The sequence below is a fragment of the Lethenteron reissneri genome, chromosome 10 (genome assembly GCF_015708825.2).
Source record: "Lethenteron reissneri isolate LAM-NWPU_2019-01 chromosome 10, ASM1570882v1, whole genome shotgun sequence".
In the NCBI taxonomy this organism is placed as follows: domain Eukaryota; kingdom Metazoa; phylum Chordata; class Hyperoartia; order Petromyzontiformes; family Petromyzontidae; genus Lethenteron; species Lethenteron reissneri.
The window spans coordinates 10,681,280-10,707,522 of NC_083788.1; the positions used below are offsets into that span (position 1 = coordinate 10,681,280).

Consider the following 26,243-nt stretch of genomic DNA (forward strand, 5'->3'; position numbering starts at 1 on the left):
TGCGGCATTAAGCGTCGCCTTCGTGCTCTCGTGTCACTCGTCGTCCTGCAGCTGGAAGCGCTGGGCTACCTGGGGGCCGAGCAGCTCGCCGTGCTGGCGGCCCAGCCGGGCTTCCTGGGGAACTCAAGCCTCGTCATCAAGATGTTTGAACTCTCCCTGCTGTCCTACGAGTCCGTGGCCACCTTCCTGGACAAGCTCATTGCCACCGTGAGAAACGCTCGAGCTCCCGACCCCTCGCTCGCGCTTTGGCGACGTGTTACCCGCCTCGCCTGGCATTCAGGAAGTCGTGGCTTAGATCCAGACCCTGACGATGCCTGTTGTATATTTGGAGTTTGCATGTCTCTGTCTCTCTTGCCCCCGTAGTCGTGTGGATATTTCTCCGGGTCCTTTTGCTTTTCCCTCTTCATTTAGAATCAATATTCACGCGTTTAGAGTATTCGCCTGCGATAAATTTGTATGCGACAAGCCACTTCGTTGAGCTGTCACTTGTGGCCAGGTCGCTTCTAAAATGTGTTGCAGTAGCACGGTCGGCTTACTTCACGGTGCAAAATAATTTCAACGTGGGCTGCCCCCCCCCACCACCCGCCTTTCCACGCAGGCCAATCCCTCGACGCTGTCCGACCTGAACCTCGACTCCAAGCGCCTGGTGCTCACCTTCGTGTGGGCCTTGCTGGAGCCGCGCTTCCCCACGCTAGGCGAGGCCGAGTGGGGCGGCGCGTGGCTCTCGCGCCGCCTTCCGCCGTTCCTCGTCGCCATCCAGCCCCATCAGGTGGCCTCCGTGCCGGCCTCGTTCAACTGCTCCGCTTTCCAGGCCTTGTAAGCGGGGCGGCCGCGAACAGGGGGGTGGGGGGGGGGGCAATTGCGTGGATCATCGCCGGGCGCGTGGGGGTCAGGGTCACGGTTTGGACAAGGGGCGGCGAGCGGTCAGTTTGGCCCATCTCGCGGTGGCCTTGGGGTCAACTATGGTGTCTCCCATCTTTCTGTCCTGCAGTGATGGACCGTGACTCAAAGTCGGCCCAGACACTCATAAACTCACATCGGATCTATGGGCAAAAATTTTTTTGTAATTTTTTTCATAGGTTGTGCGACAAACTGTATACGAGTAGCTAGATGTTGCGATGTGACGACGCGTTTGCGTTATTTTGCCATGTGATCTCATTGGTCCCATTTGGGCTGGGTCCAAAAAACAAATGGGCCTGTGAGGAATAATCTTTGGCGCTGCCGAATATATGGGGACTTAATGCCAACTAAGAGCATAAATAAGCAATGAAGCGTACACACTAGAGGTAATAAAACACATTTTTGCTGTTCTGATCACATTGGCAATTTCCCTGGAATAGACCGGCCCACTGAAGCATTTGCCTGGACTGCCACATAGGCTTAATAGGCCTGCTGTCCTGTATCTCCCGTGTGCCCGTGTCTCCCTTGTGCCCTGTGTCTCCAAGTATCACATTTGCCTCCCGTGCGCAGCTACGACAGCTTCGAGAGCCTCTATGACCGCCTGCCTGTGCCCGTGCGCACCGAGGTCGCCCGCAAGATCACGCAGCTACTGCAGCCAACAGGTGGCCACCGCCCACTCGAGATGGGAAACCCGCCACCCACCATCCTCCCCCCACCACCCTCTACCCACCACTCTCTACCCACCACCCGCCTTCCACCCACCACCCACCACCTCCTCACACCACCCTCCACCCCCAAACCACCACCCTCCATTCTCCATCCTGCATTCGCTACCCTTTACCCAGAACCCACCACCCTCTACTCACCACCATCTACCCACTACCTCCAACCCACCACTCTCTACCCACAACCCACTACCCGCCACCCTGGCGTGGTCAGGCTGGAGTGTTGGGCGGTAACTTGTCGAAACGGTAGCGTGTTTGTCACTCTTTGCAAATGTCCACGGTTCGAGCCCAGCGGCTGCGCCGGTTAACGCTGCAGTGCTTAGAAACCATTTATGCTTCGCGCCTGTCTGCTTCACAGTGGACGTCACAGGTTCCTGCGAGGTCATCCAAAGCCTTCAAATGACATCGCGCTGTTTGTCCTGTGTTTGGTGCGTGGCGGCAGTGGCCGAGAGGTGCGGCAAGAACGTGACGAGTGAGGATCTGCTGCTCAAGTACTACGGCCTGTTCTACCGGGAGGCCAACTTCAGCGACTTCACACAGCTCCTGCCCAGCTTCAACGGGGTGAGCGGCCATCTCGGACTCGAGGCCGCGGATCCACGAGGCCGAGATCCGCAAGCCTAGGTCCAGGCCAAGGCCCCAGAGCCTTTTAGATCAAGGCCCGTGTGTAGACCAGTCAAGGCAGGATCCTTTAGGCCAGCGATTCCCAAATCTCTGGGACAATAGAACACCGTTAGCTCTCGGAGAATTCTGATGGACCACCATGCTTTGTGAGATGTCAAAAAGAATATTGCATCTGAAACAGATCCTTGCGAAACATTGCGGAGCCACAGTGGTCCCCCCAACATCGCCCCCTCTGCGCGCTGTGCCTGCCTTCATAGGCGCTGCTCGCTTACAGCACTTGCCCTGACGGTCTGTTGAAGGCTATAACGTAGGGTGATCTTTGCCTTTGTTTTGCGCGTGCTTGCCCATTCACTCGTGCGTTTGTGGGTGCGTGCGCGCGCGGCAGAGCGCAATGATGACGTCGTCCACCAAGCTGACCGCGTTGCAGCTCGCCGACCTCCTGATCTCGCTGGGGCCGCGTGGCACGCGGGCCGACGCCACCCAGGCGCTGGCGCAGTTCAGCACTCTGCCGTGGCCCTCGTCGGACCTCGTCGCGTTCACAGAGCGCATCGGCCAGGTGAGAGTAGCGTCGCCACGCCGTCCGCACCCGTCTCGCTCCCTCTCCTCCTTCTCTTGCCTCCTCCACCTCTGCCTGCCTCCTCCATCTCCTCCTGCCTCCTCCACCTCCTCCATCTCCCCCTGCCTCCTCTTGGTGCCTCCTCCACCTCCTTCTGCCACCTCTTCCTGCCTCCTCCTCCTCCACCTCCTGCCACCTCCACCTCCTCTTCCTGCCACCACCACTACCACCACTACCACCACTACCACCGCCACCATTGTCTTTGCGCAGGGTGCTGGGCAGTTGAGCGACGAGGTGCGATCCGAGCTCGTGACGGGGCTGTGGGGGCACCTGACTCCTCACCTCGTCAAGATGAAAGAGGTGGAGCTGAGCACGTGGATGGGCCATCTCCTTGGGCCCCTGCTGCCTGCCCTCTCGCCCAGCACCCAGCTCTTCCCAGCCGGACTCACCTGCTCGTCATACCTCATCATGTGAGATGCAGCTCAGTCTTCATCAGGGGCACGACTCTTGGGTTTCTGCCCTGTGCACAGGCACTACCCATAGAGGCACCAGTAGCCAATCACAGTGATGTCTCACACTGCCTACATAGGCATCAGCAGCCAATCACAGTGAGCTCTCACACTGCCTACAGAGGCATCAGTAGCCAATCACACTGATCTCTCACACTGCCTACAGAGCCACCAGCAGCCAATCACAGTGATCTCTCACACTGCCTATAGATGCATCAGCAGCCAATCACAGTGAGCTCTCACACTGCCTATAGATGCATCAGCAGCCAATCACACTACCGATTAAGCTGCACTCCACCTGTTCCTTTTTATAACCCTCAACATAATTAAAAATGTCTATATCAATCCTTGCTGCTTTTGCAGATTTTTCAGTTTTTCAAGCAAGTTGATGAGTGCAGTCATTGGTGACTTGAGATCATGATGCTTGAAAATCCAGTTTAATCTCAGGCAGTTACCTTTATTTCCCCAAAAATCACTGCTCCTTGGCCGTGCCGGGCCAGCCCAGTGCGACTCAGCAGGTGCCAGTTTTTTTTTCCACTGCAGAAGCAGTGCCGTGCCGATGATGTCGCAACACGATCAACGAGTTGATTGACCCCGCCCCCAGGCCCTGCTTGGCCCCAAGTCAGATTTAGGGTTTCATCGTTTCGGTTCTGGCAAATGCCCAGCGTGGAAAACCAAACCCATTGCCGTCCAATGCCCCACACCGGCTTGGCTCGAATGTGGCAGTGGAAAAAGGGGGTTGAGATGCGCCCGTTTAGCTTCCTAAGCCGCGTAGCCACCTCGCCAATTGACGAGAGCCTCGGCTGCCCCGTCTCGTTTAACCGAGGCTAACGGTCGCCTTTTGCCACCCAACAGGATGGCTGCTCTGAACAACTCCTACGACAATATGTCCGCATCCACCCAGCACAGCATTTACCTGCAGACGAAGCAGTACCTGAAAGGTGAGAGCTCCGTGCCCGTGGCCTTGAGTCAGGCCTCAGCACGACCCACCGACCCACTTCCCCCACCAAACCCAGCCTCAGGCCGCCGTGTGTGTATATGTTTACCGATGGGTAGAGCCGTGCTCTCCGAGCTGGGCTGTACGAGCTGGACTCTCTCTCTGATCACGATCATCGGTTCAATTTTACTCGACTAATCGGTGAGCACGAAAAATCGGTGGAAAACAAAAGTCTCGCCCCCCCGTTCCCACTTGTGCCGCTGTCCGGAGAGGTGGCAGGCGAGGGTCGGTGACGTCATCCGTCCGCCTGTGGCGTGTCGGTGGCTTTCGACCTTCAGAGTAATCCATTAGAAATCGATGTGTGTCTTGTCCTGACCTCGCTCTCTCTCGTGGCGCGCAGTGGCGAAGGGCTGCCCCTTGGAAAACGTGACGAGCGGCACCTTCCTCTCCACGTACCTCGGCAAGTTCAGCCGCCAAGCCGCCTTCTCCGAGTTCACGGAGATCCTGCCGACCTTTCAACCCGTACGTGCACTCGGTGACGCCTCGTGACCTTTAACCTTCCTCTGCGCCGCACGCGCGTGTTCACAATTAACCCCCCTCCCTGCCACCCCCTCCCCATTGACTGCTGCTCTCCCCAGTTGCAGGTGCTGGAGCAGCTGAGCCCTGCGCAGCTCGGTGACCTGGCGGGGGTGCCTGGGCTGCTGAACAGCACGGCCGTCGTGGACCAGATTTTGGCGAATGTGCACGGCATGGCCGAGCTATCGAGCTTCATGGAGCGCTACACCAACGCGGTGAGCCACGAAGGCTAGGCACAGGCCACGGCCCCGGAGCCTTTCGGGTTGAGGCACGTGTCCCGGCACCATCGCCCGCTGCGGTGCCAATGAAGACACCGTTAAGCCGGCAAGTTGTTGTCTGGTAATTCCCGCTGCTGAGCAAGGGCCCTGCCAACTTCTTTTCTGTTCCTCCGTGAAGGAGGAGGAATCGAACACGCGGTTACAGAAGTAGTCCAACAGTTAGCGCTACCGGTGACCAGAGCTAGATTCCCGATCACGCCCAATGCCGGTGACGATTAACTGAACCGGTCTTGGGCCTCCCCTCGGTCGACTCAACCTCAAATGAGCACCTGGTGCGATGTGTAAGCCCCAACAGACTGTCGAAGGCTACATGGAGGGAGATCTTTGTCTTTTGTGTGCGCAGAGCACGTCGCAGCCCAGCGTGGAGGTTCGCGCGCGCATGATGAGCCAGGTGTGGGGGACGCTGGGCCCGAGCTTGGCCACCCTGCCCGACGCCCAGGTGTCCGTGTGGTTCTCGCGGTACCTCGCCCAGCTCCTGCCGACGGCCACGGTGGCCCAGCTCGCCTCCCTGCCGCCCTCGCTCAACTGCTCCGCCTTCCAGGCCATGTGAGTGAGGCTCCGCGGCGACAGTCGGTCAAGCAGGGGCGCAGGCACACGGCGGGTGTCTGTGCTGTGCCACCAGCGGTCGTCTCCCCCTGGGTTATTGGGTAGATTACGTACGTGCGTTGAACTTCTTTGGTGCCGGAGGTAGCCAACCGGGACAATCGGAGGTGCGGGGGAAGGGGCAACAAACTAAACACAAAAAACAGTTCGAAGAGGCCAACTGCTCAACGGCACCGAACTCCGACGAGTCTCTCGTATTGAATTCCCGCGCGCGGTGCCAAACCTCCCCCGGTGAAAGGGGGCCCCCGTCTGCGACAATCGAAAGACCGTTTCCTGAAACTCGATGGCTCGATGTCTCGTGCCGCGTGCAGCGTGGGAGGCCTGGACGGAGCCTACAGCTCCCTGAGCGTGGACGCACGGCGTGCGTCCTACCTGTGGATGTCTCGCTTCCTCTCCGGTACGACCTTCCGGCGAGTTCGCTGGCCTTCAGTTGCAAACGCCGCCAGCGACCTCGCCCCGATCTGCACCACCGGCTTCATTTCTCGTCTCGTGCCATCCTCTCTCTCCACTGCCTTCTGTCCGCCGCCGGTCTCGCTGTATTGTCCGTCTCCATCCCCCGTCGATTCGCTCGCATCATCTGTCCTCACAATGCTCCCGTTGCATCATCACCAACTCCCCATCGCGTGCTCTCTATCTCTCGTCCAGTCCTCCCCACAGAGGCCCCGCGCTGTGGGGTCCCTGCTGGCACCGTTTCGGGATGGATCCCCGCCAACCTCGGCCACTTTGTGCTGCTCGCGAGCCGCTCTGACCTGCAGGGCTTCCTCACCGACGCTCAGCAGGTAACTCCGTCGCCTACACCACCGTGGCGAGATGTTAACTACCTCGCCTGGTATGTAGGAGGTCTTGGGTTCGATCGCAAGCCTGACATCTGCTGTATAATTGGAGTGTGTATGTTTTCCCCGTGTTCACGTTGATTTTTCTCTGGGTCCTCTGGTTTTTCCCTCCACATTTAGAAGCAACGTGCATTCGGAGTATTTAGCTGCTATACATTTCCACGTGATGATAAAGCCGCTTCGTTCAGCAATCATTTGTGGCCAGGTGGCTCCTGAAAAAAGAGCTACATAGCTCAGTGGGGCCTTACCTAGTCAAATAAAAATGTAGGGTCTAGTTTTAGTTTACACCAGCAACGGCGCTTCTCGGGATCAAGTTCCCAATGACCATAGGGGGGGCGGGGTCTCAGCACCCCAGTAGCTGTAGGATCTCCGAGTCAGGACCCCTATTGCTGCGACACCTCAGGAACCCAATTTGCCGTGGGGGTCACAGGACGACCCACGGTGGTGGGGTCTGAGAACACCGATTGCCAAGCGGGGGGTTTCAGGATCCCAATGACCCCTGGGTCTCAGGACCCCCACTGGCTCTGAGGCCGGGCGGGTCTCAGGCCACCAGGTGGCCTCGCTGACTTTGTGCCGTCGTTGCTGGCCGCGTCGCACAGCTGGACGCGGCGCTCACGACGGACGCGGTGGTGGACACGTTCCGGGCGGCGCGCGATCTGCCCTCCGACCTCCAGAAGCTGGTGCTGGGCGCGATGCTCAACCGCAACTTCACTGCTGACAAGTGAGGCCAGCGGCCCTATTGCCCGGTGGTCCGGGCACCGGGGGCCAAGGGTGACCGGGAGGGCAAAATCACGAGGGCCTAGATTCCCCTGAATTAGTCCTAATTGGTTTAAAGCTTTCGTGACTGCAGGGATTCATCTTCTTGGTTCTTTCGGTAAAGTCACGTAGAATGGAAATAATAAAATAATAAAAATTAAACATAATAAAATCATTCTCACGATGTTTCGGCCACAACACAAGCAGCCGTCCTCAGGTGAAGAACAGGTCTGTCGGAAAGACAGCGTCTGAATGAAACACCACCAGGCTTGGCAGCGTATATTTAAGCCGGGTTGGAGGGGGAAGAGCGCCTTGACATTCCTTCCCTTTATTAATGCTAACCCTACTCCCTCCCTTTGATGCTGCTAATCCTGCATAATGCACGGGCATAATATAACTTTGAAACCCCCCGCCCACCTCCTACACATTCAACAAGTAGTGACTAATCCCATATCTGCATTTCCCATAAATATGTAAAATTCCTCTTGATATGCAAATTATTTTGGGTGACGTACTCTCCCCACGCCAAGAAGCCACCGCACGATCGTACTCAGGATTACTCGCACCTCTATGGTGCATCACAATGAGAATCTCGATTTAGACCCGGAGGAATACAGTGTCTGAATCGCAACGGCCAAAGTCGCCCAACTGCCCCTGTGCCCGCCAGGATTCCGGATTCCGTGATTTGCGTTTACCCGGACGTGACGACCGTGCCCCCGACGGACGCGGTCCTCGTCGCCAAGCTCAAGGCGTGCCTCCAGAGCGCCAGCGCCGGCTCCGCCAGTGCCCAGCAGCAGCAGCAGCAGCAGAAGGTCAGTTTAACACGTAGCAGGCTTTCGCGACCAATATTATTCATAATCAACGTTTTTGGGTTTGATCGCGTTATTTATAAATGTGTCGTAACCCTCCAACACCCGACATGGACAATCAGCAAAAAAAGTGTCACGTTGACAAAAGACAAATAGTTCACTGCTTTAGCCCACCGGTGTGTTGAAGCGTGAAACCAAAAACATTTTTTTGTAAATGTTGTGGTTTCACGCTTCAACACACCGGTGGGCTAAGGCAGTGAACTATTTGTCTTTTGTCAACGTGACACTTTTTTTCTTGCTGATTGGCCGCGTCGGGTGGTGGAGGGTTACGACACGTTTATAAACAACGCGATCTCACCCAAAAACGATGATTATGAGCAGCAGAAAGTACTGGTGCCACCGTCCCCACCCACCGCTGCCCACCCTCACCCCCTCCCCATCCCCACCGCGTCGGGGATGGTGAGGGGGCGAGGGTGGTGGTGGCCGGAGTCGAATAAAACTAAAAATCCTCCGGGCACGGGACTCGTCGGGGAAAAAAATAATGCAATGAAGGTGTCGTGTTTTTTTGTGTAAAGCACCGGTACGCACAAGGGAGTAGCAATGAGGACAGATGAAGTGGGAGGCCGTGCTCGTAACTGTCGTTCTGCAGTCATCCACTCAGGATGGCATCGTTCACAAAAGCTGCCCGCGCGCACCCACAGCCCATTCGCCGTACGAATGGCGCGGATAGCAAATGTGCTCGTTGTTTTTATATGAAACAACTTATTCATTTGTCAGGCTCTGGAGCTGGCCCAGAGGTTTACAAAATGTTTTTCACAATAACATTGTGTATCCGGGAAAACCTAACCTCATATCAAGACTCTCTCTTTCTCTCAAGGAGGTCCGGCGTCAGGACGTTTGGCCAATTCCTTCAGTGAGAAAGCCAAAAAGCCCATTTTATAAACACCCCCACCGTGCGTACAAAGGGATAACACTCAAAGCTCCGCACAGACGGAGCACTCCAACTTTGGCGAGTTCTTGACAAAAGTGGGAAGAAAACCGGAGGACGTTTGAGAAAGCCCCGCAGGCATACGAAGAGACAGCGCCCAACACTGAGGACGCACGACCGCCGCGAGACACCGATTGCGAGTGGATTGATAATCACGCCCGAGGGGACAGATTCAGAAAAACAACATGCCCCCCCCCCCGCCGCGTCACCTCGCCGCCTCTCTGTGCCGCAGATCGCCCTGGCGATTCTCGCGGGTGCCGGGCAGCAGCTGAGCGCGGCGCAGCTGGTACAGCTGGGGCCCGTTGCCCTGCTCCTGAGCCCCGCCGCCATCACCAACTTGAGCGGGCAGGCGGTGCTGACTGCGTTGCCCACCCTGGGGCAGCAGAGCGGGTGGAGTCTTGCACAGGCCCAGCAGTTCGTCAATAAATTGGTCGACATGGGAGTCTACGTGAGTGGCACCAGCGGACGCGGTGGTCTGTTCCCCAATTAGGCTTTGACCCCCCCCCCCCATATGAACCCGTGACCCCGTGTGAACCTGTGACCCCCCCCCCATGTGAACCCGTGACACCCCGTGTTAGCCGTGTGAACGTCTGACCCCACGTGAACCGGTGACCCCGCATGAACTCGTGACCCCCGTGTGAACCCATGACACCAATTTGAACCCGTGACTACGTATGAACCCGTGACCTCGCGTGATCCCGGGACCTCGCGTGATCCCGTGACCCCCGAGTGAACCCGTGACACCGTATGAGCCCGTGACCCCGTGTGAACCTGTGACCCCACGTGAACCTGTGACCTTCGTGTGAACCTATGACGCCCATGTTAGCCTGTAACCTCCGTGTGAACCCGTGAACCGGTGTGAACCCGTGTGACCACGTGTGAACCAGTGACTCAGTGAATCCATAACCCTGCGTTTTGTAGCCACCATGTAAAAGCTGTCGGGGTGTTGGTGGAAATGCGCCACACCACATATCCCTGTCTCTCCGCGACAGCTCTAATCAATGGATCCCAACCTGCCGAGAGCATCGTGGGTTTTTGTTTTACCTTCGAGTGCCCCGCGTGTTGACGCGCTGACGCTTGCATCGATCTGCACCCGACCCCCCCTCACCGTCCGCCGTCGTAAGTTGGGTGACAGCGCGGCCATCGGTCAGCTCGGCACGCTGGTGTCCGGGTTGCCGAGCAGTGCCGTGCTGGCGCTGCCGGACTCGGAGGCGCGCAGCCTGCTCACGCTGTCCGGGATGCAGGACCCCGCCGTCGGCAGCGCCATGCCGCCCTCGGTCGCCGCCGCCATCATGGAGAAGGTGGGGGGCCCTGGGTTGCACTCCCGCTCCGGGTGGTGCCGTGCCCCTTGCTGGCTTCATTGTTGGGTGCTCGCTGACGGTTTGTCAGCACGCAATGGGGGGGGGATGGTGGGGGGGATTCTTAACAGCTGCTCCCAGAGTGAAGCATTTCCTCCCCTTTGACGTTTGTTCATTTGTAACGCTGCTCACTCCATCATTCGGAGGTGCGAGAAACCACAAGCAAGCGGGAAGGTGATGCGATGGTGCGAGTGAAGACGATGTGACGATGCGAGTGAAGGCGATGTGACGATGTGAGCGTGCGCTTGCCAACAGGCGGTGAGGGTCTCGACAGATCCGGTGGCCCTTGTGCAGGACACACCGGGCTGGCTGGTGTGGGCCCTGCCCCTCGACACGATCCGGACCCTGCCCTCGTCCGTGCCCCTGGGTCAGATCAACTCGAAGGAGTGGACGGAGACACAGGTGCGGTACGCACTTCCGATCCACCGCTCGCTTCCCCTGTTCACCCACTCACCCGCTCACTCACCCGCTTCCCGTGCCAACTCACCCACTCACTCACCTACTCACTCACCCGCTTCCTCTGCTCACTCACCCGCTCGCTCACCCGCTCACTCACCCGCTCACTCACCCGCTTCCCCATCTCACTCACCTACTCACTCACCCGCTTCCCCATCTCACTCACCTACTCACTCACCCGCTCACTCACTCACTTCCCGTGCTCACTCACCTACTCACTCACCCGCTCACTCACCCACTTCCCGTGCTCACTCACCTACTCACTCACCCGCTCACTCACCCGTTTCCCCTGCTCACTCACCTACTCACTCACCCGCTCACTCACCCGTTTCCCCTGCTCACTCACCTACTCACTCACCCGCTCACTCACCCGCTTCCCGTGCCAACTCACCCACTCACTCACCCGCTCACTCACCCGCTTCCCCTGTCACTCACCCGCTCACTCACCCGCTTCCTCTGCTCACTCACCCACTCGCTCACCCGCTCACTCACCCGCTCACTCACCCGCTTCCCCCACTATACTCACTAGCGTCATTGTTCACTCAAAGCCCCCAGTCCGTCTTCACTTCGGTGGGGAGTCGCTCATTGTCTTCTGCCTCCTCCATGGTCTGGAGTTACATTCCCCCAGCTGTCAGTGCTGTCGACTCTGCCTATGCTCCAAATTGCAATTGTATGAAAGTTGTAGTGAGTTCAACTGAGTCGCAGACTTACTCTTGGAGGTAACACATTTATTTTACATCAACACACAGGGTAACTGCCCCTTAACAGAATAACAGCCTATGCTGGTGACCATCAGCTAACTACACTAATTACAACGTAACTGGTGTAGTTAGTCAGGTGGTGACCAACAGGCTAACTACACTAATTACAACGTAACTGCTACAACGGACCGGACCGCAGCTCGGGTTCAGGTCCACGTGTTGGAGACTCGGTAGAACGTAAAACGTAGACGAAGGCTTCTTCAAGATGACCAACAACGCCGGTCCCTCTGGGGGACCCGGCTTATATTCTCTGCGGCATGGCTGGCTCCACCCTTGGCCACGCCTACCTTCCAGAATCCTCGAGCAGGATCTGGACCCGGACCATGTGACCACCCCCTAGCCCCCACTTGGGGCCCCTTTGTAGATTTAATCGGTCACGTGTCCTCTCGGGTCAACCGGAGTGCCATGGCCTTGAGTAACCCCGGCACACCCACACCCTATCCTGTAGGGGCTGGCACTGCACGCCAAGCGTGGTGCCATCCAGCGCTATCAACCAGCGCTCACGGAGCCCCTCTAGGGCCGGTACTACACCCACATCAACGTGGTGTCCGCGATGTCGCTACATCGCACGCCGTGCCTCTCTAACATTCAGCTAGACAACTTGTTATTTTGAGAGAAAAAAAAATCATCTTAAGGTTACTAATTAAATGTTACTTCTCATTTCAGTCGATGATTATTTTTAAAAGTATGAAGAGAGGCTACACGTGGACTGAGACCGGAAGGTACGGTGGTGATGGTGTTGGTGGTAGTGATGGTGATAGTGATGGTGGTGATAGTGATGTTGGTGGTAGTGATGGTGATAGTGATGGTGGTGATAGTGATGGTGGTAGTGATGGTGATAGTAATGTAGATCCCTCGTGAACTTGGTGATTGTTTTGTGCAGTGACTGGCGACCGGGCTGAGACCATCAACTCGCCACACTCGAGAACCCGGTTCAATCACTGGCGGCTGAAACCTGCACTTGACCGATAGCGATTTGAACGTAGTCACTGATATTGTGATTATCGGCTTTCTCATTCGCTTAGATTTTATCTGTACTTGTGAGTGGGTGCCACGGTGGCTAGGAGATGTTAACTACCTCGCCTGGTATACAGGAGGGCGTGGGTTCGATCCCGACCCTGACACCTGCTGTATATCTGGAGTTTGCGTGTGTCTCTCTCCACGTGGTCATATGGATTTTTCTCCGTGCCCTCCGGGTTTTCCCTCCACATTTAGAAACGTGCGTTTGGAGTAGTTGGCCGCTATAAATGTCCACGCGATAAGCCACTTCGTTGGGCTATCGTTTGTGGCCAGGTCCGTTTCTGAAAAGTAGCTCCGTAGCTCAGTGGGGCCTACCCTGGCAAAATAAAAATAGCGGTTTAATAGTTTTAGTGTGGTTTTATTTTATTTCTTTACGTACAATTGGAAAGGCGCTTTTAAAATACATGTTTTATGAATTATTATTCAATCATTTTACAGGCAGTTTGGTAGCCTCCTGAGGGGCTTCACCTGCAATCAGCTGTCTGGACAGGTGGACGCGCGTGACTTCGCCACCTCTGTCAACGGCAGCGAGGGTCACATGACCCGCTCCCAGGTACTGCACTCCCCAGCCTTGGAACGAAAAGTTGGATGCAAAGAAGATGCACACACATCGTGTCAACCCATACGGTCTAACCCGTATTCTTGTAACAGGGAAATTGAGTTTTCAGGTCCATACGGCGTACAGCCGTTTCAATACGGGCAACAACCAAAAAAACGTGTGTCTATTTGTTTGTGTTTCTCCCTTGTGATGGGACTTTGTAGGATGAACGTTGAGAGTTATAGGGGGCACGGGGTAACCAATAAGTTCTGGATTGGTCTGTAATAAGTTAGGAGGCACTGGTAAGGGGTTGACAGGTATGAAGATGTGCTCGATTTCATCGACAAGTTACTCACCGGACTAATTGACGACATGGCGATCGGTGTAAGCCAGTTTCAAAGACAAGTCGCATATTATACATTACCAGAGCGTGTCTGTTTGCATGTTTCATCACAAGTGCTGTGTGTGGTTAATGCAGTACTTGAATCCTGTAAAAATGTATCTATTTGGTGTTTCAACATCTTAACACCTCCTGTTTTAATGCCAAAAAGGGTGAAACCTATTCTTATTTTGTATACTTTGATACTAGCAAAAAAGTCACATGATATAGCTACTCACCCCGAGGTATAAATGCTCTGACAGTGCATTGTCTTTATATTGTTCGCCGTTTGGTGACTAGGCCATAAAGAAGGCTGTCTCTGGTGTAGGCGAATCAGTTTCAAAGACAACGCATCATATATAATCATCAGAGCCACGTCTGTTTGCATGTTCACCAGAAGTGCTGTGTGTGCTTAATGCAAGTTGGATTCCTTGAAAAAAGTATCCATTTGGTGCTTGAACATCTTAACGTCCTTTGTATTGACAGAAAAGGTAAAACCTATTGTTAATTTTCATACTATAGAGCATAGGACGTCTTCGTAGTTAATTTCGTTTCTTCACGACGATCCGCGTGGTGGACAGCTTGTGCCCCGTCAATGGCGTTACGCAGGCCCTGCTGTGAGTGAACTCTGTCTGGAGAAGCGTCAAGTGACCCTGCTCGCACTGGAAGTACAGAAATAGCACGGACGTAGAATTCACGTGAAACTCAATTACAGGGTCATGGTGAAATAAAAATCACGACAACAATCGCCGCATCACCACTCATAGCCGGGCAGTGATGGCTACGCACGTGGCCTGTAGTTCAGTGCTGTGGAGACAGCGAGGAGGATGGAGTGATGCCCCCTCCTCACGCGTGTGCGTTTACCTCCGTGCACTCATTGATTGCCTGAAAACATCTTAATGTGTAGAGGACTACAGAGCTTCGGGAATTGTCGGTAGCATTGGCTCACCGCCTCTCTGGCTGCTGCCTACCAACTCGCACCTGTGGTTCCTCGGCGATTGCGAGAGACGCAATCTGCACGAATGGACGACACCGATGCTGCTTCGACCTAAACATTGTAATTACGTTGAGATATGTAGCGCCACGTCGTGAACAGCGATTAACGCGGCAACCCTCGTGTCAACCGACGCCGCTGACTGAGCCCATCTAGGGAAATATCGGTGCCCTCGGTACGCAGTAGTGGCAGCAATAATTATGTTGCCTGGGGGTCCCATCGCTTCCCATCCGCCTGTAATGCATTGTCTAGCGTAGCAACTCTGCCCAGGCATGGCCTGTAACACAGCGACACGGTGTTTACTACGCGCACACTTTACCAAATCCTTATTTGGGACAGAGACTTGAGGAAAATATTTGTATCATAAATCGGTGGCTTATAATATTTTGGGGCAACACCTCTCCCCCACCCACCCACCACCCCTCTCGGCCTCGTCGTTGCTCAACTCGCTTTCCCGCCATTTTCCAGCTCAAGTGCATAGCGGAGGCGGTGGCGCCGGGCCCGGGGACACTGAGCGAGACCGACGCCCTGCTGATGCCCAGCGGGGTCCTCGCCTACGTCGAGTGAGGCTGATGAGCGCACGCACCCCCGATGCCCCCCCCGCAGCGTGCCAACCAGTGCTTGCTTTCACCCGGGGACTGTCCGGGACGCCGGGCCGGGCAATCCTCGTAGGAGTACGGGAGGAAGATTGGATGCGATGACGTAGGGTTATTATGGACAAGCGCACCTTGTGTTCTAGTGGTAGTGCCTTACGCCGAGAATCCCCACTCCCCAGCCAAGCCGTTCAAGCGGCGCTCTGGAACATACCCAGTGTGACATGAAGCCCTGAGTGAATGGGCGTCCAGGACCCACATCCCTGCAGCGTGAGTGTGTTTACAGGGAGAAGGAGTGGTGGGAGTTAGGGGGCTATACAAAAACTCGGGGGGGTGGGGCGGGGGGACCAGAACAGAGTTATTGTGAAACAAATTTTCTGCAAATGTATAAATGCTAAATGGAATAAGTAACACAATGTGACCTGTTTGTGTCGACCGTGCGATCTTCTCCGGCTCATCCACCCCGAGTGTGTACGTGGGACGGCCATGACTTTCGTGAATTTTGTCCAGCCCCTTGCGGCTATGGCAAATTTAAAGGTGGCGGTGGTCGGGTGGTAGTGAGGGTGACGGTGGTGGTGGTGGTCACGGTGCATCTGTCAATCATCTCAGTCAGTCAACCAACGGCACCTGGGTCTGTCCCGTGACCTCCTGTCAGCGAGCCTTCGACACTTCAAGCGGCCTCAAAGCGCACCTGGTGATAGAGGTGGTACCATCCCCCCCCCCCCCCCCCCTCTGTGCGTGGCGGACGAGTGCAGGCCGGACGAGATGAGGAGGATGCCGCAGTGCCGGGAGGTGCTGAGACGCGTGGGGGGCTCAAGCCCCGAGATCTTCCCTCCCAACCACAGTCGCCCAAAACGGCTCTTGAACGCCACCTTGCACTGCCTCGTGAGAAGACGCACGACAATGACAACGACGCCGCCGCGGTTGACTCGCGTCAAAGCGCTGGGGTCGACTTAAATTAATCAAAAAGATGGACTTTCTGAGATTGATTCTAGATTTGAAGCTTTCGTGACTGCAAGGATTCACACTCTTAGTTTTTTCGGTAAAGTCATGGAGGTAAAAAAAATGAAATTACAATTAATAAAAATAAAATAATAAAAATCACGACGTTTCGGAGGCAACACAATTCTCTGTAACAGCAAATCTGGCTGTGACGGTCCCACCTGATGACGGAGAATTGTGTTGCCTCCGAAACGTCGTGATTTTTATTATTTTATTTTTATCAATTTTAATTTCATTTTTTTACCCACGTGACTTTACCGAAAAAACTAAGAGTATATATTTCTGAGATTGACCTTTGCCTCCTGTGTCTGGAGAGCGATTAAGACTCCGGCGAGAGAGGGGCGTAGAACCGTGTGCCCACGTGTGTTCACGTGTGCTCGCGTGTGTTCACATGTGCCCACGTGTGTTCACGTGTACCCACGTGTACCCACGTGTGCCCACGTGTGCCCACGTGTGTGTCCGACTGCCCACAGGGCTTGTGTGCGTGTGGTGCAGCGGTCAGTGCACCTGAGCTACAAACCCGGAGACCAGAGTTTCATTGTCGCTTGTTACCAACGCCAGTGACGAATATCTGCACCAGTTCTGGGCCTCCCCTAGGTCGACTCAGCCTCAAATGAGTACCTGGTGCAGTGTGTAATCAATGGCACTGGAGAGGCAGAGGCGGTCGGGCGTGGTTTTCCGGCCACGACCCCGCCTCGTGCGCCGTGGCGGCCTTCACAGGTGCTCGCTAACAGCACGTGGCACGACAGTCTGGTGGGGTTATAGGGGGATCTTCGTTACGTGTACCCAGTCATCCGAGGCGGTCAACCCACAAAAACTGAGTGTGTCCCCGTGACATGTCAATGACCCTTCGACGCATCAAGTGGCCACAAAACGTCACCGCAAGCGCTGCGGCGACGTCACCCCCCCGCTAAGTGGCGAACGGCGGCCGCCGCTGTCTGTTGTCGCGTCCCGGGCGTGCTCCCACAGGGCAGGAGCGAGGCTCTGAGGGCGGAGGACGTGGCCGTGCTGGGCTGGATGTCGTGCAGCCTCTCGGTGTCCCAGCTGCAGGGCGCCGACTCGTCCGTGCTGGAGGGAGTGAGCGCATGCGGCCACTACTCGAGCGAGCAAGTCGCCGCGCTCCCGCCACTCCTCACGCGGCGCTACGGGTGTGCCACCCACCCTCCCACCTCCCACCCCCACCCCCATCACCTATGGATTTTGTCCTATTGGCGCCTGCCGATCGACTCTCTGTTGCATGTGCATACTTTTTTTTTCCTATTACAATTATGCCCCAAGCTGCGATCGGTAGAACCGTGAACGTGCGATCCAGAAGTCGCAGGTTCGATTGCGTTGCCCACAAGTTTCACCAACTGATATGTCCACAGTTTCCTTTGTGAAGTGTTGCAACTGACTTGACATTTGGCCCAACAGGTACGCGGTCGGGTGGAGCGGGAAGACTGCGAAGGGCCTGAGCGACCTCCTCACCGTCCTCAAGATGAGCATGCTCGACTCGATTCCCACGGTGAGGCTCCGCCGGGAACACGACACGGGTGGCAGGGCCGATTAGCAGGGCCGGGCGGCCGGGCCGGTTGTCGGGACCGGACGGCAGTGCCGGACGGGAGGGACTGGGCGGCAGGACCGGGTGGCCGGGCCGGGGGGCAGGGCCAGCACCACTTGCAATTAGAATAATTTGACGTTAATAATGCGCCCTTAGTTTAACACACTTCTTATGAGAAGGGGACAGCAGTGTTGGAAGAGGGGGCAGCACTGTTGTCGAAGAAATTCAATCGGCAAAAATTATTATTAATCCAAGAGAGCCACACAGGAGGGGGGTTCCTACCGCATTGGGGTTTTTATTTGAAGACGTTAGTTCGCCAATTTAATGTTGAGCTTTTACACACGTGGGAGGAAACTGGAGCACCCGGAGGAAACCCACTCGTGCGAGGGGGCAACACTCTATCCCTGTAGAGATGGAAGCACGTGGCGGTGAGTCCACTTGCAGTACCGGCTTCTCTCAGCGAGCCAGGGGGGTGGCACCTCCTGGACTGCCCATGAGTTTGACGGCATCAGTGCTGCGATCCACCAAGCCTTGCGCTGCCTCCACAGTGCTGAATCACGCACCACGTGCACAACCACCACCACTGGCGAGACGGGCGGGGGGCCGGCACTGTTGGAGAGAGGGGGGCAATTTACGGCCAGTTTGGTTAATGATGCCGATTACCGAGCGTCGTTATCGTGCAGGACGTGATACGGGAGGGGAGCCAAGACCTGCTGCTCAGGGACGTGCAGGAGAAACGCTTGAGAACCCAGGTGCGGCTGCGCAGGGGACGCAGCGTGGAGAACCTGGGGGTCCGGCTCGTCAAGAGGCCCATCAAAGCCAGGGGTGAGCGACCATTCCGCCACATTTCGGCCTGCTGGGCTCTCGATCGTGCTGCTGGTGCCTTCACCGACGATGGCCCCCGCGCACCTACATCGTCCGTCGTCATCGACATCAGCAGAATCTATTCATGGCAATCAAGCAGCAGCTCCCGTGCTCGTCACAGCTCTTGCGCCCTCGTTGGCCACCACTCCTCGCCCACCTCGAAGGCCGGGCATTGTACGGTTTTACGCGTGTAAGGTGCGATACGGTAATGAAGTCACGGGCACGCGTGTGCGTTTCGTGCTTACATTGTTGATTGCTCGTGGGTGTTTGTGCTTTGTGTGAATTCGTGTGTGTGTGTACACGTGTGCGTGCGTACGCATTTGCGTCTGTGTGTGTCTGCCAGTCATCTCAGTCAGTCAACCCACGGCACCTGGGTCTGTCCCGTGACCGACCAGCGAGCCTTCGACGCTTCACGTGGCCTTAAAGTGCACATAGCCTAGCACAAGTGCCGCGGCGATGTCACCTCCACTTATTGGTGAATGGCGGTTGTTGTTGGGGTGTACACACGCGCGTGTATTGTATCTATCTATGTATGCATGCGTGTTTGTTTGTACACGCGCGCGCGTGTCGTATCTGCGTGAGTGTACACGTGCGCGCACACGTGCGTGCGTATGTTGTCTGTACACGCGCGCGCGTGTCCTCTCTGTGCGTGCGTGCGGCTGCAGTCCGACGCGCGGCGTGCACGGGCACGCCGTACACGCGCGCCGACCTCTTGGATCTGGGTTCCGGGCTGCCCTGGCTGTCGCTCGCCGACCTCGTCGACTGCATTGCGCAGGCCACCATCGCCGACAGCCTGGACACGCTGGGAGCCACCTACTTCTCCGCCGACAAGCTCCAGGCCCTCAAGACGGTGAGGGGTGTGTGGGCACGGCAGTCTCGTCATAGGAATTTGGATTTTATAACTGGAGGAATACGATTTAAAGCTTTCGTGACTGCAGGGATTCATCTTCTTGGTTATTTCGGTAAAGTCACGTAGAATGGAAATAATAAAATAATTAAAATAAAACATGACATAATTCTCACGACGTTTCGGCCACAACGCAAGCAGCCGTCCTCAGGTGAAGAACAGGAAGACAGAGTCATTCAGACGCTGTCTTCTCGACAGACCTGTTCTTTATCTGAGGACGGCTGCTTGCGTTGTGGCCGAAACGTCGTGAGAATTATTTAATGTTTTATTTTTATTACTTTATTATTTCCATTCTACGTGACTTTACCAAAAGAACCAAGAAGATGGAGGAATCCGATGAGCTGCAGAGCTCCTTTTCCACAAATGTGCAGTCCGGGCGGGTCAACAAACAATAAAAAACAAGTACGGAGTGCAAAGTATAGAAAAGGTAATTAAAAATACAATTTGACTATTTTTGTTTTGCCAGGTAAAGCACACTGAGCTATTAGCTTATTTTTTCAGAAGCGACCTGGCCACAAATGTTAACTCGACGAAGTGGCTTATCACGTGTACATTTATAACAGATAAATAATCTAAACGCATGTTTCTAAATACACTCTCAATGGAAGAGGATCAGGGTTCAGAGGGGATCAGAGTTCAAAGGTTAGAAGGGTTGAAAGGGCATTGGTGAAATGGTATCAGGGTTCAAATGGTGTCGGAGTTCAAAGGATATCAGTCAAAGGGCATTAGGGGTCAAAGGGTACCAGGGTATTAGGGTTCAAAGGGCATCACGGTTCAGTTGGAATCAAAACTTTAAAGGATATCAGGAAAAGTGTATTACAGTGATACCTCGGTTCACGAACTTAATTCGTGAAATGACTCTGGTCGTGAACCGAATTGGTCGTGAACCGAGGCACATTTTCCCATAGGGTTCAATGTAAATCCGGTTAATCCGTTCTGACCTTTTTTGAGAGACCACATTATCATTCATGAGATTTAACACTCTGTTCGTGACAGCTATGTTGGGGTGGTGCTTTTCAAAAAAGTCATGGCACTCATTCCATTTTTGCATAATGGATTTTTCAAGGAGAGATCGTTTCGGGGGGCTGTGGTCAACGCTGACGAAAATACGTGGAAAAAAATCCATCGCTCGGGGTTTTTTTATTTTTAGGTGAAGAGGGATGACTGTCACAGCTGGCGCATGTGTGCCTCTCCGCTCATTCTGGGGTGCGCGCGCGTGCATGCGCGTGCGCGTGCGTGCGTCCGCGCGCGTGCGTGCGTGCGCGCGCGCGTGTAGCCTGCGCGTGAAGGGCAGAAGAGGCGGGCGCACCACGTGTCGCGAGCCCCCGAGGAGGAGGCGGGTACTCCCTCGGCTGATTTTGCATTGCTCGCTCCCGTTACAATAAATCACGACCATGTGACAGCCTGGAATTAGCATAAAAATGGGCGCGGCTCCTGTTCGTGAACCGAAGCGGAGTTCGTGAACCGAAGCATATTTTTATGAAATTTTCTGGTCGTGAACCGAGTTGTTCGTGAACCGAAGCGTTCGTGAACCCGAGGTATCACTGTATATTTCAAAGGGAACCAGGGTTCGAAGGATATCAAGAGTTCAAAAGATATTAGGATATTATCAATGAACACGTCAGAGTTAACAGCGTATTATGTATGTTGAACTTTTACACCATTGGAACCTCATTTGCCAGTAAAAAATATGATAATTGTTTTTTTACCCTAGGCTCTAAGGAAAGCTGTCTCGGGTGTCGACCAATCAACTTCAAGGACAGTGCATACATTATCGGAGTTATGTTTTTTGTTTGCATTATGGCTGCAGGTATTGTGGTCTATGCAAACATGGCTCCTTGTAAAAAAAAAGGTGTCAGTTTTGTTGCCAGATAGAAGGGTAAAAAAAAACCAATTATCATATTTTGAAGTTCTTTCTCACCGTACGTAGCCAACCGTGCTAATCGGAAGTGCGGGTGGGGGAGGAATGACAACAAATCTCGCTAATCGTGCGAAAGTGCGTGTGTGCGCCGTGTGCGTGCGTGTGTGCGCCGTGTGCGTGCGTGTGTGCGCCATGTGCCTGCGTGTGTGCGCCGTGTGCGTGCGTGTATGTCCGTGCAGGCCCTGGGGGCGCCCAGCACCAACGTGGACGCCGTGGCGCTGCGCCGCCTGGCTCTGGCGCTGAGCCCTAGCGAGCTGCGGGCCCTCGACCTCATCCAGCTCGACCTCGTGTCCGTGCTCGCCACCATTCCCGGCTGGAGCCAGGACCAGGTGCGACCATCCACATGCCCTCTTCCTCCGCCCCCCCCCCGGGCACAGCTCGCGGGCCCGTAATGGGGTTTGCGATTCGGGGCGATCCGCCGCTTCAGTCTCCCGGAGCGGCAGGCTAAACAATTGGAACGTCTCTCAAGTCCCCCAGCCTCTTGTCGTCCACCCAGCTGTTGCGAATGGTTTTGGCGAAGTTAGTCGATGGGGCAGGTCATGGGTGGTGGGGTAAAGTTTGGGGCGTTCCCCACTTCATTCAAGTGGTCTGGCCAGCGTGGAAGAGTAGGCCAAAGAACCTCTAGACGGGGGGCCCTTTAAGAGCTCCCACGAGCGGGAGGCGCTTCCACTAGTGGTGGTGTGAGCAAGCAATTTCAGGGTTGCACCTTTACCGTTCGAACACCGCGCCTTCATTCACTCATGAACACATCTTGCAAAGCACTAATTTCACGGGTAGTAAACGCTTAACTTTGAACGTTGTCATCCCCATTGCTATTTAAGAAATATTTCTGTCGGGAAATTACGCGTGAAATCATCAACGTGAGCAACAATAATCGCGATCTTACGCGCATTTGCAAGCCAGGCGATACGATTATCGTGGACCTCATGTCGTACGATCCATCGACGTACCGTATCACCGAATCGCGACGGCTCGATGCCTGGGTTCGACAGCCAACTCAGGCACCTTTCTGCGTGGAGTCTGTGTATGTTCTCCCACACTTCTGAAATAGGTTTCCCTCCGCGTAGTGCGGTTATCTCTCTAGGCGATAAATAACACAACGCAACTGGCATCGGCCAAAACATTGCAACGTTTGAAAAAGTGACCCGCGAATTACTCAATTGGGATCGTACGTAGTAGGAACAGTACCCTTCTATACGTGGAAAAGCATGGGTGGAACCTCCTAATAAAAAACACTATTGATGCTCAGTGAGGTTTTCCTGGGTAAACTAGCGCAATAGTAGGAATAAAATCAATGACGTGCGACTCTGCGATTGCTGCGCTTTTTGACAGCTGGCGGCCGTGGCCGAGGGTTTCCTGGCTGGACGCGCGGTGTCCTCGCTCACTGCCCGCGAGATCTCCTCCCTGGGGACATTCTTGGCAGGAATTCCGGACCTCTCGGGCATCAACAAAGACGCCTACAAGTGAGCAAGTTTCCTTTCATCCACGAACATTTAGCGACGTGGGAAATATTTGTCAGCTGAGCGCCTATTTTATTTCTCCATTACGACGACGGCGAGTCTTTAATTGGATGGAAATCATCGAGCGTGACGATGGCTACGACTAGCAACCAGAGGCCAACGCACGACCGACTTTGACGAAAGCAAAACATGTCCGAATGAAGGTGGAGACTTAAGATAATTTTAGTAGCGTTATTAATTAGACACTGTACTGCACTGAGGAAAACCAATACAGTGGTAATTTTCTATGCGTATGAAAAAAATAATTTACATTCGGGGTACAATCTAGGCCCGGGAAAAGTTTGCCGCTTTTGACAATGAAGACGGGGGATGGGAAAGGATGGGAATGGAAGGGATTGTGGGGGGGGGGGGCTCTTCCAGCCGTCGAACCGCCGTGAGCATTTACTTCACTGGGGCCCCCACGCTTCTCTCCGTGGGCCCTGTTGGTGGTGTGGTTTGACGTTGGCGAGATGGTTGTGTGCGCGTGCGCGCAGGCTGGCGGCGGAGAGCGTGGGCAACGTGGACACCTTCAGCCCCGCGCAGTTGCAGGCCCTCTTCTCCGTGGCGAAAACCGTCTGGGGCTCGAACCTCACGGCTTGGACCCCCGAAACGATCAACCAGGCCGGATGCCTGCTAGGTGAGCTCCGGCGTGAACTCGCGACGGAGCTCACCTGGGGTTGCTACCTTCGCTGGGTTGTTTACCCGCCCAGGATCATTCTATTTTCTTGGTTCTTTCGGTAAAGTCACGTAGAACGAAAATAATAAAAATAATGAAAATTCTATTTATTAATTTTTTATTATTTCCATTCTACGTGACTTTACCGAAAGAACCAAGAAGATGAATCCCTGCAGTCACGAAAGCTTTACATCGAGATCATTCTATTGTTGAGGTGGTTGGCACAGTAATTGCCCCCCCCCCCAATTGTTTGTCGGTGGTGCATCGATACACCACTGAAAACGATGCGCTTACATTTGATTCTCCCCTCCTCCTGTATCACCAGATTTTATCGTTCACGTGGTGCGTCCTGGTGGTTTCTGTACCTCGGGTGGCAACCCTAGTTCTCGCGCACACGCACGTATTGCCTGGGTTAGGGTTCAGGGGTCAGAGACACTGGGCCGGCCGGCACTGCTGAGAATTCTGGCTTGGGACCTGAGTGCGGTGAGACGATGGTTCTCAGCCCGGTCGCCAATGACTGCGCAAACAAATCACGCTCAATGTGATCGTTCACCCAAATTTGGCAAAACTCCATCTCTGAGAATGACAACCATTTCGGATTGGATGTCGTGTGGCGATCTTTTGTAGCGGGACGTTTGGGAAAGCGCGGCGTCCTTCCCGCATGTGGATAAATAAACGTGGCTTGAAGGGCTTTCAGAAGTCGTTTTGTTGCCATCTCCTTCCGCGGGCCTTTCCTCTAACACGGAGGGATACAAATCATCGTACACGAGATCCCATGTGCATACTGCATCTCGTGACATTACAACTGATATTATTGGAACAACAACAAAAAAACGCCGATAACAATTGTTTAAAAAAGGAAGACTCAATCTCACCACATTCACCATCAACGCTACCTTGTAATAGAATGATATTTAGTAGGCTGACGTTTCAGGCAATAAGCCTCCTTCAGCAGCTAGAGAGAGGGCAGAGGGACTGGCCGACTTGTAATCGGGAATCTCCCACACTCTTGAGATGCAACAATTAATCTGTCTGCTCGTGTACTCGAGCAGTGATATGAATAATCGACTATGCAATACGTGTCTTGCCGTAGCATCTTAATGTTTTATTTACTCTATTTAGCTACGAAATCTTTTAAAACTGGAATTTTACATTGTAAAATGTCAGCGAAGATGGTATAAGTCCTCATCAGCCATGGATGAGGGGCCTCTCCAAAACGACGTCACCCGACATAAGCCTGCGATGCAGCGATCTATCCAGCGCCTGCACACGAACCGATCTCGTCACTCCATCTCCACGGTGGACGTCCTCTCGGGACACATTCCAGTCATACCAGTGGCAGAAAATCTAAATCTAACACCGGCCGAAAGCCCAGCGAGATGAATGGTTTCTTTGTGAAGGGGGGGGGGGGGAGAGGACCTGGGAGGGATGGTTTGACGAAGCGTGGTTCCTGGTGCTTTTTTAAAATCCTTTATATTAAGTTCACTTGCTTGCTTGCTTGCGCGCTTACGACCGTGCAAATCTTTCGGTCGTTTTTTAACCCACTTCCCGTGATCCAATCGAGCTGACATTTTACACACAGACTCGTTGTGCGTGACAATTTATTTTCGTGAAAATTTTTTTCCATAACTTTACACTTTTTAGGAAAAAAATATATATATTTAATTACCAATTTCTTAATGGTGGCAGGCAATCATCTGACCCATAGGTGACAGCCATTTCAAGCCAGAGGACGAGAGGACTCTAGCTGCCACGCATATAAAGGATTTATTGTGAAAAACTTAGTTTTTATGGGTTAATTTTTTTTTCCTGGGGAACAGCTGCAGCGTCTGTGGACGAGTGGAATACCCTGCAAAGCGATCAAGTCGGCGTCATCAAACCGGTGGTCCTCCTCCTCACCCCGCCGAACACGCTCGTGGTGGGATACGCGCTCACGCTCGCACGCTCACCATCGCACGGGTCTTGGCTTTTCTATTTTGCCGGACTGCGCTTATTTTTCAACGTTGCTCTGGCTAAATCCCCTTGCATTCCTGGTCGCATTGCAAATAGTGATAACAATCCTCGGACTTTTTTTTCCTGTATCAGTCAACTTTTGAATAAGGAATTAAACGTAATATCCCACTCCTCTGCTGATTTTATACTAAAATTAAACCATTTTTTCACGATAAAATGTCCATTATCATGTCCAAATGATTGTTTCTTATACTTGCCTCTGGCTTAGTTTGAGGGCACATTGTTGACCAACGAGTTCATCTATGTTCGAACTCGTCCATCTGAACAACTGCCAAAATCGCTGTCCTTGGTGCTAACGTTAAGAAAAAAAACGCCACTTTTTAAAAAAAGTTCTTGCTGTGTTTTTCACACCTGATGATGATTGCTTGTGTTGCAATCGAAACGTCGTGAGAATTTTATTGTTTTATATTTTTATTTAATTTTATTGTTTCCCTTCTACGTGACTTTACCAAAAGAACCAAGAAGATATATTCAAGTCTGTTTTTTTTTTAATCCATCTCTTTAAACTGGACTTCTTTCTTCACTTTGGTTTTTGTTTCCTGCTTTTCATGCATTGCGCATTGGGATCCTAGCATGGAATGTGCATTATACATTTTAATTATTATTATTAAGGTTATACGGGGGATCTTTG

At 53.9% G+C, this 26,243-nt stretch overlaps 1 protein-coding gene across 2 annotated transcripts in view; it reads left to right on the plus strand.

Moving 5' to 3' along the window:
• LOC133340553 (uncharacterized) overlaps positions 1 to 26,243 on the plus strand; it is a 46,288-nt gene that overhangs the window by 14,185 nt on the left and 5,860 nt on the right. For both annotated transcript variants that reach the window (XM_061548853.1, XM_061548854.1), the window contains exons 11-39: positions 52 to 207; positions 599 to 816; positions 1,471 to 1,562; positions 2,068 to 2,186; positions 2,632 to 2,802; positions 3,073 to 3,272; positions 4,167 to 4,252; positions 4,649 to 4,770; positions 4,887 to 5,039; positions 5,446 to 5,648; positions 6,017 to 6,102; positions 6,351 to 6,484; positions 7,138 to 7,259; positions 7,962 to 8,106; positions 9,324 to 9,539; positions 10,216 to 10,392; positions 10,705 to 10,851; positions 12,333 to 12,388; positions 13,125 to 13,239; positions 15,066 to 15,160; positions 15,946 to 16,075; positions 17,162 to 17,340; positions 17,606 to 17,696; positions 18,416 to 18,557; positions 19,262 to 19,446; positions 21,604 to 21,753; positions 22,757 to 22,887; positions 23,418 to 23,560; positions 25,420 to 25,517. In XM_061548853.1, coding sequence (XP_061404837.1) covers positions 52 to 207; positions 599 to 816; positions 1,471 to 1,562; positions 2,068 to 2,186; positions 2,632 to 2,802; positions 3,073 to 3,272; positions 4,167 to 4,252; positions 4,649 to 4,770; positions 4,887 to 5,039; positions 5,446 to 5,648; positions 6,017 to 6,102; positions 6,351 to 6,484; positions 7,138 to 7,259; positions 7,962 to 8,106; positions 9,324 to 9,539; positions 10,216 to 10,392; positions 10,705 to 10,851; positions 12,333 to 12,388; positions 13,125 to 13,239; positions 15,066 to 15,160; positions 15,946 to 16,075; positions 17,162 to 17,340; positions 17,606 to 17,696; positions 18,416 to 18,557; positions 19,262 to 19,446; positions 21,604 to 21,753; positions 22,757 to 22,887; positions 23,418 to 23,560; positions 25,420 to 25,517 — 4,062 coding nt within the window. The remainder of the gene's footprint in view (positions 1 to 51; positions 208 to 598; positions 817 to 1,470; positions 1,563 to 2,067; positions 2,187 to 2,631; positions 2,803 to 3,072; positions 3,273 to 4,166; positions 4,253 to 4,648; positions 4,771 to 4,886; positions 5,040 to 5,445; positions 5,649 to 6,016; positions 6,103 to 6,350; positions 6,485 to 7,137; positions 7,260 to 7,961; positions 8,107 to 9,323; positions 9,540 to 10,215; positions 10,393 to 10,704; positions 10,852 to 12,332; positions 12,389 to 13,124; positions 13,240 to 15,065; positions 15,161 to 15,945; positions 16,076 to 17,161; positions 17,341 to 17,605; positions 17,697 to 18,415; positions 18,558 to 19,261; positions 19,447 to 21,603; positions 21,754 to 22,756; positions 22,888 to 23,417; positions 23,561 to 25,419; positions 25,518 to 26,243) is intronic.